The sequence below is a fragment of the Hyaloscypha bicolor genome (assembly GCF_002865645.1).
Source record: "Hyaloscypha bicolor E unplaced genomic scaffold K444scaffold_183, whole genome shotgun sequence".
Classification (NCBI taxonomy): Eukaryota; Fungi; Ascomycota; class Leotiomycetes; order Helotiales; family Hyaloscyphaceae; genus Hyaloscypha; species Hyaloscypha bicolor.
In genome coordinates, this window is record NW_020194685.1 from 236,633 (window position 1) to 250,293 (window position 13,661).

At 33.5% G+C, this 13,661-nt stretch overlaps 3 protein-coding genes across 3 annotated transcripts; all 3 read right to left on the minus strand.

The window, feature by feature from the left end:
• Positions 1 to 6,123: 6,123 nt before the first annotated feature.
• K444DRAFT_637544 (uncharacterized protein) lies at positions 6,124 to 6,546 on the minus strand (the record flags this gene model as incomplete). Its single annotated transcript, XM_024884136.1, has 1 exon — positions 6,124 to 6,546. One exon carries the CDS (start codon positions 6,544 to 6,546, stop codon positions 6,124 to 6,126), a length of 423 nt encoding a protein of 140 aa, XP_024727023.1.
• Positions 6,547 to 9,450: 2,904 nt separating this feature from the next.
• K444DRAFT_546626 (uncharacterized protein) lies at positions 9,451 to 9,870 on the minus strand (the record flags this gene model as incomplete). Its single annotated transcript, XM_024876240.1, is given in 2 exon segments — positions 9,451 to 9,748; positions 9,761 to 9,870. Coding segments are annotated over 2 exon segments (408 nt in total), but the record flags the coding sequence as incomplete, so codon positions are not given.
• K444DRAFT_575474 (uncharacterized protein) lies at positions 9,544 to 10,649 on the minus strand. Its single transcript, XM_024877477.1, has 4 exons — positions 10,431 to 10,649; positions 10,138 to 10,372; positions 10,019 to 10,078; positions 9,544 to 9,972 (listed from the first exon to the last, which is right to left on the minus strand). The coding sequence occupies exons 1-4, from the start codon at positions 10,580 to 10,582 to the stop codon at positions 9,871 to 9,873; spliced, it is 549 nt and encodes a 182-aa protein (XP_024727025.1). The 5' UTR covers positions 10,583 to 10,649; the 3' UTR covers positions 9,544 to 9,870.
• Between the last annotated feature and the right edge of the window lie 3,012 nt (positions 10,650 to 13,661).

Below are 13,661 nucleotides of genomic sequence, written 5' to 3' on the forward strand. Positions count from 1 at the left end.
ATAGTAATTCTATTTAGCAAGATATAAACTTATATCTAATAAACTAAGCTAATAGTAAGCTATCTAATTATATAAAATCGCTCTTAAAAAAGCTAAGCCAGAGCCCTTAATAAGTTCCCGTTCAAACTTCTTTAATTATATTTATTACCTAAACCCTCTATATAATTACCTAGCCTCTTTACTCTTCTAATATATTTCTCTTTATTCTTTATAAGGCCGGATTATATTCTATAATATAATTATATTATACTAGGAAAATCCTCAAGTAATATATTATCTGAGCCTATATCTAGTAAATAGCTATTGCCCTATATTATCTTATATTCGGATAATAATTAAGTTTATATTTCCTTATCTCCTGGTATTAACTTTATTTAAAAAGCCTAAACTAATTATATCTTTTCTATTTCTCTAGTATTAATCTCTTTACTAGATAATATTATATTTATATATACTATAAGTCTTATTTCTCTAAAAAGCATGGCTTTATAAAGCTTTACTTCTAATATAATTAATAAATTACTAGTAAGGCTTAATAATATAAGTACTATTAATATTATCTTAGTTATTATAAGTTATTTCCTATTTAATTAAACCTACTTATCTTCTAAAAGATAATTACTACTATTAGGTAATACCTCTTTTACCTATTTAATCCCGAGCAGCTCTCCTATCCGAGAAGAGGTTCTAGTAGCTCCTAATTAAGTAAAGCTAGCAAGAATATATAAGCCTATACTAGAAGGCCAAGCAAAAAAAATCAGATATATAAGGGCTATATAATAAACCGGCTTTATATCCCGACCTTTAATATATCCTATATTTTAATTCTATTAAGGATTTCTAGTATTATAGTTAGGATATCTACTATATTAATTAGGTAAAGATTAATCTTATAAAACATTATTATAGGCCAGAGCAAGATTTATATAAGGCTAAAAGATAATATTATTCGAATAATAATTCTTAGAATAAGTTTATTAATAAGACTATAGAGACTTTTATATTTAATATTACTAATCTAATTATTTAGATTTAGTATAAAGAAAAAAGCTAAGTATTAGAAAATTCATATATAAATAATAACTCTATAATAAGTATATCTATAATAGCTTTACCTATTTCTAAAGACTTGTCTTTAATATTAGATTAGAAACTCAATATAATTATATTTATTACTAGGGAAAAGTTTCGCAAATAATTAGACTATTCTAATTCAGGTTCTCTAGATAATAAAGAATTATATAAGATAGAATAGATAATAGACTATAAAGTCTTTTATTTAAACAGAAATAAGAAATATAAGTATAAGATATACTAGGCTAGCTATAGATCTAAAAATAATAAATAAATCTGCCCTAAGTTATTTAATAGCCTAAAGATAATTAAAGAATATTATTAATTACTTTAGCTTTCAGAGACCTAAGTTAGGGGAAGTTTTAATAATAAGAGGAATTATATAATTAGTAGAGTTATTTTATAGAAGTTATTAGTCTATATTATTTTATTTTATTTTATCTCGGATTTTAACTAACTATTTCTAAATAATAAAAATCTCTCCTAGTTTAATCTATTCTATACTAGTTATTTAAACAAAGATATTCCAAGCTCTTTAGTACCTTAGGTACTAAAAAATAACTTTAAAATAAAGAAGTACTAAATATAATAACCTATATAAAAAGGTACTTTAGCCAAAACTAGTATCTTTCTTTCTAACCTAGTATTATAAATAAATTATATTATATATACTCAAATTACTAGGTTATATATATTATAGCCCACTTACTACTATTAGTAAAATTTCATTTCCTAGCTCTTATATAAAAATAGGAGAATTCAGAATAAAATTCATTACTATTTAATAAAGAAATATTAAATAGCTATAGCTCAATTAAGTAACTTAAAGTATACGGAATAAAATAGAAAATATTAAGAGAAATTATTAGCCCATATTTATAAGATATAATACTATATTTAATTATTACTTTTACTAATTAAATTCAAGAAAGCAAACTAGAAATATTAGTAAATCCTTCCTAAGTATAACTTAAACCAAACCTTAATAACTTATATATTTAAAAGAAAATAAAAAAGAAAAAGTATCTCTTCTTAAAAAATATAAGTAATTACTTAAATAAAAGTCTTATAAAATTATATAAGAAAATTAGTATATTATTTATAGTAGTTGGAAAGAATTCAATATATGAATTATAAATAGGAATTATTTAAAGCAAGGTATTTACTATTAATATTTCAATTATGAATTTAAACTAACTAAAATATAATATTTGTATTCTCCTAAAACCAAAGTAAGCTTTATTATAAAAATTAGTAAGTTATAAGAAAAAGAAACAAGACTTACTTATAAGTTAAATAAATAAAGAAACCAAGTAACTATAGAATTAAATATAAGATACTAGGCTAAAGAAAAAGTAAATTACTTAAAGATTATTATTTAAGAGGCTCGGAATAATAATTAAAAGTTAGAATAGTATATATAGGAATAGAAATTAGTAATAAAATAGTCTCAAAATAATATATTTAAATACTATAATAGGATAAGTAAGTTATTTATATTATTAGTAAAGCTAAAATCCGAGCTATTCTTTAATTAAGAATTATTTAACGGAAGCATCTCCTATTATTAAAATACTAGTATTAGCTTTTATATTATCTATAATTCTTATACTACTATAATTCTCGTACTAGTATATAAGCTCATACTAGCTTGTATTTCGTTATAAATAAATAATAGAAATTCTTTATACTAGAAGCTTTACTATTCAAGTTCCTTAAGAAAGGATATTTACTTATTTCCCAAATATATAACCTATTTCTTAGATTAGTTCAGTAATCTAGTTATTAGAAAGGCTCTATTAGTTAGGATCTATCTTAATTATAGCCATATATTAATAGCCTTAGAAGATAAAAGAGCTATATAAATAAAAACAGAAGCAAATTTGAATTACTACTAGCTTTTTACTAGATATACTTAAAAACTCATTATTAATAAACCTAATATAATATTTCTTTATAAGTCCAAGTATATAGATTAATATAGATAAAGACCTTAAAATTAACTAGCTAGGAAATTCCTGCAAATTATACTATATCTATTTCCGGCTTAATTTTAACTAAGGCTCTAATTCTGGCTTAATTAGGGTCAGAATTTGATATGACTTTCTCTCTTAATACTATAATAATAATATTAATTTTTAGTACTTATCTAATTCCGGTCTCTTGCTTTAATAGCGGTTTCTCTCTTTAACTTTTAAGCTTTTCTTATATACTTAAATAGAAAGAATATATTATCTAAATTAATTATATAATTACATAAGTATAATATACTAATTATAGAAGGTAATAAACTATTAGAGAAGCCCAGAAACAAGAAAGTCCGAGTTAATAATATTTAATTACTACTATAATATAAATTACTTATCTAGTAATAAGATAATAAGTTTATATTAACTAGTTATTACCCTATATCTGGATCTTTCTACTAGTCCCTAAAGAGCCTAGATTATATCTATAACAAAACTATAAATATTTATACTTATCTTTTTAGTATAGTTATTTTCGGAACTCTTCTATTTCCTATATATAATAAGATTTACTATTAGTATATAAATACTTAGCTAGGTAATATTATTATATTTTTAGTATTTTTCTAGAGTATTACTATTTGCTTTCTTTTCTTAGCCTCCTTTTATATTATATCGAATTATAGTTTAGTAATAATAGTATTAAGTAATTACCTTAACTACTTAGGTATTATAATTTTAATATAGGAATTAATTATTTCTTCTGTCTACTATAGATTTTATTATAAACTAAAGCTTCAGAAGCTATATTAGCTTATGGCTATAATCCTAGCTTCTACTTATATGGTTACTACTCTTTACTACAGATTTTACTATCCAAATTTTCGGCTATATCGGGCTATAATATACTCTAGTCTCGGCCTTTCTGCAATTTGCTTTATTATATATAGCCTTATATTTTATAATTAGGTCCTCTAAAACTATAGAATAAGCTTAAGTTAAATAGGATTAACGGGGGGGCTAAATATAATTAGTATAATAATTTATATTACTAGGATTCCGGAGAGATAGTATTTATAAAGACATAATATTTATAATAATAGCTATTAGATACTCTATATTATAATTATATTTGCCGGGCTAATATATTTGGCTAGCCTACTAAGTGCATTCTATTATCTATATATATATTCTTAGTTCTTCCGACAGAGAGTATTAATGCTTGCGAAGTACTACCTATATGGAATTAGTAATAAGTATAAAGTTATTATAACTTCTATTAGGCCAAATATAGAATCATTCTCTCGAAAGCCATTTATGAAGTCCATATCCATAATTAGCTGCAAGGTTATTATATGAATCCGGATGGCCAGTTCTGGACTATTAACTTATATTATATACTTCAGTAATTTAGGTATAGTAGAAGGCGAATTGAGCATTGCGAGTTTTTCAGTTAATTATTTTAGCGACGTCCACTTCCAGGCGCTTGTGGCTGTGCACCCCTGCCAGGTTGTACCTCAGGTACCACTACTGACTCCAGAGCGGAGGAGAGGCGGTTTCTATCACTCCAATAATCCTCTATTTCTTTTTTCCCATTCCGCCGACTCAGCGCTTTCGTGTCAGTGATCATGGCGCCGCATCTGAATGCTGCATAACATAATTCTTTATAGACAATGAGTGTGCCCTAACAAAGCCGATATGAATAATTAACTAAAAAACTAGAGATGAGTTGTCTTCAGCCCATGGCAGGAACAATCGAATTCAGTAATGCTTTCAACTTCAACCTCTTATGCACTTCCTTTTCGTGAAGAACTTCCAATGTCTACGTGGCCCAACTCGAAGCCGAGATTATAGGCAACAGTTCCAAGGCCTATCTCTGTTGTCACGATTAGTACAAGCCTGGAAGAAATCTACCAGCTCGCTTTATTTGCAGATTCTTTCGACGCAAAAATTTGATGAGACACAATAAAGGCTTTAGTTTAATGAGTAAAGTTCAGCAGTGCTTTATAAATTACATATGTGACCAATATAAAGAGCTATAAAGACCATTTCCATCAACGAATACCAGGTATGCAATACAGCAGTTCCAAAACGTCACGTAGAGCTAAAGGAGAGGCATGCCTTAAACCCTGCCCTATTATCTTCCAGCAAGGCGAAGTTAATGTATTCCACCGAATGCCGCCTCCGCACACCCCTCCTTCCGCTAAAGTAGGATAAAACAATCATATAAGGGCATGTAAGAGAAGCCACGCAGTAAGACCATATCCGAATATACCAAGGTAAAGTCAAACAAAGTATACTTCCCGATACCCTACTTATATGGCCTCGTCGGAAAGAAAGGAAGGCTCCCAGTCACCTTCTGTTCTCTTTTCGAAGTTCGGTATTGCAGGCCGTGGCCTCTATTCTGCTTTCCAACTGTGTATCTGGGACGGAAGGCGTCGGCTCTGGGCCCTCTCAACCGCGCATGCATTTCCCACAGCTGCAACAAATCCAGCTTTCAGATTTCCAGTCTTGTGGTTGGGTATAGTTGCGTTCGAGACACTTCTGACATCTCCAATGCGAGTGCCTCATGTCCTCTTTATGGACCTTGCGAAGGTAATCTCTATAGTGATCTTTACGCTTAAATAGGTCCTGTCTTCTATTGCATTTGGGGTAATCGCACGGGAATAATAGGGAGTTATAATGCACCTATTAACATGACGACTTAAGTCTACTTGGGAACCGAATATACGCTCGCAATCGTAACATTCTACTCTTATTATTAGGTTTTAATCAAAATAAAAAAGGTAGAATCCTTACCATTTAAGTGAATATGAATAAGGTAGTAGAGACTGATTTTTTTATCGAGGGAAAATGTGTCCCCGAAATTGAGCCTGACTGAGAAGGATACAATAATTAGACTATGTGTCTCGTTTTGGTGGCTCTAAAGAATTAATTAGCTTTCGTGCCCTAAAATACAAGTATTTCATACCTTTAGCTGATTTCCTTTCATAAATTGCTCCGTACAAGTGGTGGATAGCCGACATTGGTACCTACGTTTAATAGTTCCTATGTCGAGTTTCGCATATCTTGGTATCTGTAATTAATGACGCTGGCTTTGGGCTTGTTTGATAAGTCCGTCGATATCGATAGCTAGTGGAGTTCTGTGAAGTTCGACTGAATCGGATTGGGATTCTAATACCTCTTCTGAGAGCAGCTTCCCGCCCACTATTCTTTTAAGCTGACCTAAGTCGGATTTGAATAGAGGTTGGAAGACTTCTGCAACTTCAAATGTCTCGCAAATGTCTCGAGCTTTCTTAATCTCAACCCAAGTCCCACCATATTTGCTACCTATAGTAGGAATTCCGCTTATGCTCAAAATTCTCCGTATTTTAGAACGGGTTATACCGGCAGCGAGGATAAGCTGATTAATATGTACCCGGCCATCCTTAATTCGTCGTCTCACTTTAATACTATTGTTTTCCATCTCATATACCATGCCTGTACGAGTTACGTTCGTTGGCATTATTAATGAAGTTATCCGGATTCTCGAATAACACGTTCCTTCGTACTAACTTCGTTGGAGTCGTTGCCTTTTTGGAGGATTTGGGAATAGTATTCGTGGCAGATCAGGGAAACAGTCTTCGTGGTCTTTGTTGATTAGGTCGCGTTTCTGGTGTAATTTTGCGTAGAAAAGATGTCGCGTCTCGTATTAGTAGTTCCAGATTATTACTAAGCGATTAGTTAACTGGATACGTGCCTTTTTCATGCCTAAGGCCTAAAGGCATTCAGGACTTTATTCAAGACTCTAGGACTATAGGATTCAGGACTCCAGAGGCATATCTTGCCTATAGATTACGTGAAAAAAGCTTATGGCAACGTATAATAGAGCGTGCTCACGCACAAGTTGCCTTTAGCCATTCATGGGCAAGAATTAGCTCCGTTCTGCAATGACAAACTAGCTCCGACAATAAGCGGTGGTACTTGAAGTACAACTGGGCAGGGGTATACAGCCACAAGCATCTGGAAGTGGAGCCTACTTAAAATAGTTAACTAGAAAATAGCGACACGCAATTCGCCTTTTACTATAACATTGTTATATTTAGTGCCATTTTGAGGCAGCTCTCATTTCCGGAGCTCTTATTTAAACAGAAAGTTCGAGGAAGTCGCGGTCTCCTAATAAGAATCATTATATTATTTATTTTATAATTATATATTATTTTAAATTTTTAAGAATTTCTCCTTTGCTTTACAGTCGCTAACGAAATCGGCTTCCCCCTCAAACTCACTGTAAAAGATTCAGCCTCGCTCGCTAAACAGGGATATCTGAGAGCCTTATCAGAAGAGGCTAGATATTTACAAGGTCTTTAGCGAGCAGTAAGCAGCTTCCACAATGCCTCTGCTTGAGCCACCTGCAGTAGCTCCGGCGAGCAAGATCACGTGCCGCATCATGTTATAAGTAACGTGTGACAGTACTAAGTTAGAGGGATAAAAGTAAAGGCTCTAGAATGTTCTAGGCTATTTAATAACTAGTATATAAAGTTCACCTCCCCCAGGCCCCTCTCTATTAAAGTTATTAAAATAATATAAAATATAAAGGAGCAGGTTATAAAATCGAAAGCAAATAACTACTGTAAAGATTAGCTACGCTACGCCCGCTAGAACATCTGCTCGGCCTCGTCGAGCTTGCCCTGGGTTTTATAGAGGATCCCGAGGTTGTTAACTGTGGCGAGCGTCGACGTGTGCTCTGGCCCCCATGCCTTCTCGAAGCCTTGCAGCGCCCGCTGGTACATCTGCTCGGCCTCGTCGAGCTTGCCCTGATCTGCACATAGATCTCCTAACATGTGAAGACTACTTAGATATACAGCAGTATCTGTAAAGTCCGGAGTCGCGGTTGCAAATTTCCAATACTGTAGTAATTGGGCAACCTGCGGTAAAAGTCGTCGTTGTATAGTTGCAAAGTCTCTTGACTCCTCTTGTGGAATCGCAAGGCCAATAGTTGTTATTGCTGTCTGTAAAAAGACATCATCGGTCCTTGTGTTGACTGACGCTTGGATCCAATCATGGACCACCGCATGTATTGAATAGCTATCACTGTTGTTATTCTGTTCCACAAGCGAGAAATCCAAAAGAATGCCCACTGCTGCTAGGAAGCTGATCTCAGTACCTGCGATCTGTTGTAGCCAGTCCGGCCGATTATTCTCCCATCCCGGCCACTTAAGTAATTGATACCAAAGCTCTTGATTATTCAGATAACCCCATAGTTGTAATAGCTTTGCCACTCTTGTATCTCGACGCTCTACCTCATTAAACGAGATTTGCCATATCGTGATAATTATCCGCTCAGGATAATTATCCCGCCTCTTCATTTGTCTATGGAGTTCGTACCATGATTTGCTATATAGCTCGAGATACTTGACGATAGTTATCTTGGAGGTATAGGAGCCAGCGAAGACTAAAGCTAGCGGGAGATAACCTAGTCGTTTGACAAGATTAACTGCATCTTAGAGGTATTAGCTAAAAAGAAAAGAGGTATTGGATTACACTTCTCGCTGCACTTTTGGCAAATAGTATAGAGTGAGGGGCTAACCGGGATCCCAATCCTTAATCCCTGATGAATTCTCCGAAGTCACTTGTCTATTGCTAAGCCTCAAACTGTGCCTCGTATGGTTCTCGAGGAGTAACAAACCGTCGATAATGCCAAGTTTCTGCAAGTAAACCGGGCTTCTAAGCGAAACGAGGCGCTGAAGCCGAGTTATAACGATAATAGATCCAGTATCGCCTCCTGGGAAGTATTATATAATATTATATAATGACATTCCGGTATGCCGATTAGCCTCTTCTTTATAGGACGTCTTGTCAATATTGTCAAAAGCCAAAAGCCACTGCGTATTACCCTTGAGAGCAAACCATTTCAAGACTTCTTGCACTGCCTTCCTAGACTCCTCTAGGCCTCTTATTTTCTGTATATTCATATTAGCCATCTGGTCCTTAGGAAGACGTAAAGCTCTATGTAGCAGGCTCTGAAGCAGGGACTCCTCTGTTTTCCCGTCTATCCAAAAGAAGGATATATATAGATCTTTGTATAGCCTTGCATATTTAATGGCTAGCTGAGTCTTACCCATGCCCCCCAGCCCATGAATTATACATATCTTACGGCGGTCCTGTACTTCTCCTGGGGCCAACTGCCTTTCTACCGAGTCCAAGTCTGACCTGCGTCCAATAAAGGCACTTGCCTTCGGCACACCTGTTAGATCAAAGTCAATATCGAAGGATGGTTTGAGACTGCCAGCCCGAGCTACGGTATAATCAGCTTTTAGCATGTTTAAATATAATATTATTTCTTTAATAAAAAGAGGTAGACTATACAAAAGCCCTTGATACGATATATACCTTAATAGCCAGAGAATATACCTAAACTATCTGTATATCACTTACTAGCTTTGATACCACTCTCAGTCAACCAGTTTTTCTGCACCTTTGCAGGTGCCTTATCCACTATTAGCTTCAGATAACTGGCTACCTTCTTGAATTCGTTGCTTTGCCCGGCAAACTTGACCATATTAATATGATTATCCATAATAGCAATCGGCTCGGCATCTACTTGGCCTGGAACTACAGTAGAGGACTTTGGAACGACGATCATGGCCTTACCCAAAGCTAGTAGTGTGGCTTTGGCCTCGTATGCAAACTTCGTCTCGAAATCACCGCTAATAGAGTTGTACTGACTAAGCTGCTACTATAGAATCTCCGAGTCTTTTTCAAGAATATTGAGAAGCTTATCGTTTGTTTTGACAAAAATCGAGGCTATATCGACGAGTCTCTTGCCCCATGCTACTCCCTCGCCTCCTTAATAAGAAGTACCCATGAATATGATTCCATATATAGACGTCTTAATAGATCTGTAATGATACAGATGGCCGGACCGCATGGAGTCGGAGTGTATGAGCGCCTGTTCTTGTTAGGCTTATAGGTAGGGTTGGAAAAATAATCCTTACGCTCTTGAGAACTATCCCCCCGAGACTGTGGGCAACGAAAATAATGGGCCGTATATTCGTCTATTATAGTTATTAGCCGCCCGAAGCCTAAGAGTCAATAGTTTTATCGGATTCCCTACCTTATCACTTCTTCTATAAAGGCTTAGATCTGATACCAGATTCTGTACATGATCATAGAGATACATCGCCGATAATTCCTTTGTGCTGTGTGTATTGGCATCGTAGCCCCAGCTCATTATTCTAGTATTCGGTATAATGCTCGATAGCATGTTCGCGTCTCGTAACCAGTTTACTTGGTTCCCCGCCGTCCAGGTCTTTTCTCGGTGACCATTGAGGCCGTGTATTGCGACGATACTATATCCCAGGACGAGAATTAGCTATTAACGAGTGAAAGTCTTCCCGCGAGATATACTCCACTACCGGATCGACTCCTTCGACCAACACATCTAAGCCAAGTGGGATGTCGGGAGCCTCATCAGCTATGACATTCGTGTTTTTGGTTGTCGCAGCCTCGCCGTCGTCCGTGCTATGAGCCTTCTTCCTGAAGAATTTGCGTAGACCCATGTTTGGGAGGATGGAAATTCAAGGAATGTGTGATGTGATCTGGTCCTATGCGTATAAATGGTTTGCTATAGAGTATGGTTGATGCCACGATCAGCTGCCTGCCACGACGCTCAGCCTTATTCGAATGTCTAAAGGAGTTAGACATTCATTAGTCAGCTGTCTAGTAATACACACACGTCATTGGCGAGATAAGCGGGCCCAGAGTTCGAAGCTCATCTAGCTTCCTCTGGTAAGGTGCTTGTAATCCCTGTCTAGCGAACCAGGGGTTGAAACATTCACAATGAGTTTTAAGGGGAGCCGATTTTGTTAGCGACTGTAAAGTGTTGAAATTGGTACGCTACCATAGCTAGCTTACCAGTCCTTCCAGCACCAGGTTCAACCACTAATTTAGGGTTCTCCACTCTCATTTGTCATGCGTCACTCGCCAAGCTTACCAAGCTTACTAGTATATCGTCATTTTGATTACCTTTGGTTTATCAGCTGATTGATAATGTATCGGAGAAAGCGGGTTCGGCATCACCGGTATCGCCGAAGGGTAATGGGAATAAATCCCTTACTTTGGACACTTTTCCTCTGTTTCCAGAACTCACTCTTCTGTATCTAGTCATTCTGCAGTCTGTCAACCTTCAATAAATCGATTTTTCCATTATAAATCGATTACTTTTCAATATAAAGCATTAGATAATCAACCACAAATTCCAATTTATATAGACCGAGATATTGAGTATAATAAAGTCCGAAATCAGCTTCAGTTCCGAACATTCTAACTTATCGTTTTTGTTTGGGTGCGGTAGCAGATGTGGCTTTCTTAGAAGAGGTTACAAAAGTGTGGAGCAAAAACTGGCTGCTTAATAAAAGAGGATGCAAAAGTGTAGCGCAGAAACTGGCTTCTTGGAAAAAGGTGTGACAGCTGATGTGGCCCCCCTGGAAGAGGATGCAAAAGTATGGCGCAAAAACTGGCTGCTTTGGTTCTGACCACCGTTGCCGGGATTTTACTAATAGATAGCGTGGCGGTGAGACGTTTTATTACTTTTTATAGCCCTCCCCCGGCGCTTCTAAAATTATGTTACAAGCTTGGGAATATCATGCCTCCCATTCCTTTCTTATTTATACCATACGAGCGGCATATTCGTCCCGCAAGAGCGTCTCGGATAGCAACTTTTACTTCTAGCCATAATAATTATGGATTCTCTATATTAAATAGAGCGGCTATGAATAAGGCAATAATTTAAGATAAAGAGTAAGAAGACGGTAAAGGAGAGGAATATATAGTAATAGAGAAGAAAAGAGAGGCTTTTTTATAAAGCCTATAAGATAGTAGAGTTCTATAATTATTAGGTTGCTATTACTCTTTATAATCCTAACTTAGGAGAATATTATATGTTTAAGTTAGTAAACTCACTAATATAGCCACCGTTATTTAAGTAGATTATAGGTTACTAGATATTACTATATATATTAAGATATAGCTAACCCGGTAGTAAATAAAGAGTAATAAGACCCTATAGCTTAGGCTTCCTGACTATTATAAATAGCGAAATATCTAATACGAAGTCTTATTAGGAGAAGACAATAAGGGCTTAGTAACTAGCTCGGCTACCTATACTAATATGTCTCCTCTATTAGTATTACCTATATTCTATAAACCTCTATTAGTATCCAGGAATAAATCGGTAAATAATACTAGAGAGGTAATATAAGAGTTATATCTTCCGTTTATTATACCTGTATTATATAGCTTCTTTAGCCTATTTTATTAGTAGATTTAAATATAGAAGAAAAAAACAATATTATTTAGAAGTTAGGTTTAGGATAGATATTTATTAAGATAAGAATATTTATTAAGGCTTCTCTATATTAATAGCCTCCTAGTACTATTTTAGGGTTATAAAAGAAATAAAATAGTATTTATTTAAGTATATAAAAAAGAAACTTTATAATAGGCGGTATTTTATATTATATTTTATAAAATAGATTATATAAAGGCATACTTATATAATAGAAATAATATGTTATCTAAAAGATAAACTATAAATAATTAACTATTTAGCAAGATCCCAAGAACTATATTAATAAAATAGTAATTATTATACCTGGTTCTAGTAAATAAGCTTAAAGCTAGGTAAAGGAACTAAGTAGTATATTTAAATTAGTACTTTTTAAGTAAGAAAAATATATAGTATATTTATTCTGGAATTAGGAGGCTAGTTTATTAAGATTAAGAATTATTTTTCTTTATAGCTTTTTATAATATCTTAAATATATTTGAATTATCTATAGACTTTAGTAATAATTAATTAATAGATATTACAGGAAAATATATTACTATTACTTATATCTATTAACTATTAGTAATATCTATAATAGAAAGTATAAATAAGAAACTAATCTCAAATTCCAGTTCTAGTTTCTAATTACTAATTTCCAGTTTTTAATATATACTTGCCTTACTAAAGATAGATATTAGTATTAGCCCTAACTTACAAATTATAATTTTAGTAGCTGACCTAGTTAGTCTTTTCTTATGGTTTTTATAGCTAAGCTTACCGAGAATTTAAGTATTATTTAGGTTTTTCCTATATTATATAAATGAATTTAATTCCCTGCCTAATACTTACTCTTTTCCTTCTTAAGAAAGAAGAAAATTCTAAGTTAAGTTAGTAATCTAAATTTGAATTACCTTTATCTATTATTATAAAACTAAATATATATATAATATTATATAATATTCGTTCCTATATAGTAGATAACCTAGTATACTAGAAAATTAGATAAATTTTAATATTTACAAGTTATTATATAAATAGAACTCGTATAATAAGCCTATTACTAACTTTAAATATAATTTTTTTTTGTTATAGTTAGTTTAAAGAGAATATTATAGCGAAAAATTTATAATTCTTATAATCTTATTAGTTATTTCCGGTATACTAGTTTTTTGCTATATAGGAACGAATATTATTTATCTTTTTTTAAAGCCTCTAATTCTTAAACTAGTATATTTATAATTAATAAAAGGTTTCTCTTTTTTAAGCTATAGATAAATATTTCAAACTCCTATTAACTAATAGTATTACTA

Bases quoted from the DNA above. Each gene is read 5' to 3' on its own strand.
- K444DRAFT_575474 (XM_024877477.1), bottom strand. From the start codon at position 10,582: ATGGGTCTACGCAAATTCTTCAGGAAGAAGGCTCATAGCACGGACGAC. The intron at 10,373-10,430 runs GTATATCTCGCG...CCTGGGATATAG, and splicing joins GGAGTCGATCCGGTAGTGGA to TATCGTCGCAATACACGGCC. The intron at 10,079-10,137 runs GTAGGGAATCCG...TAACTATAATAG, and splicing joins TTTATAGAAGAAGTGATAAG to ACGAATATACGGCCCATTAT.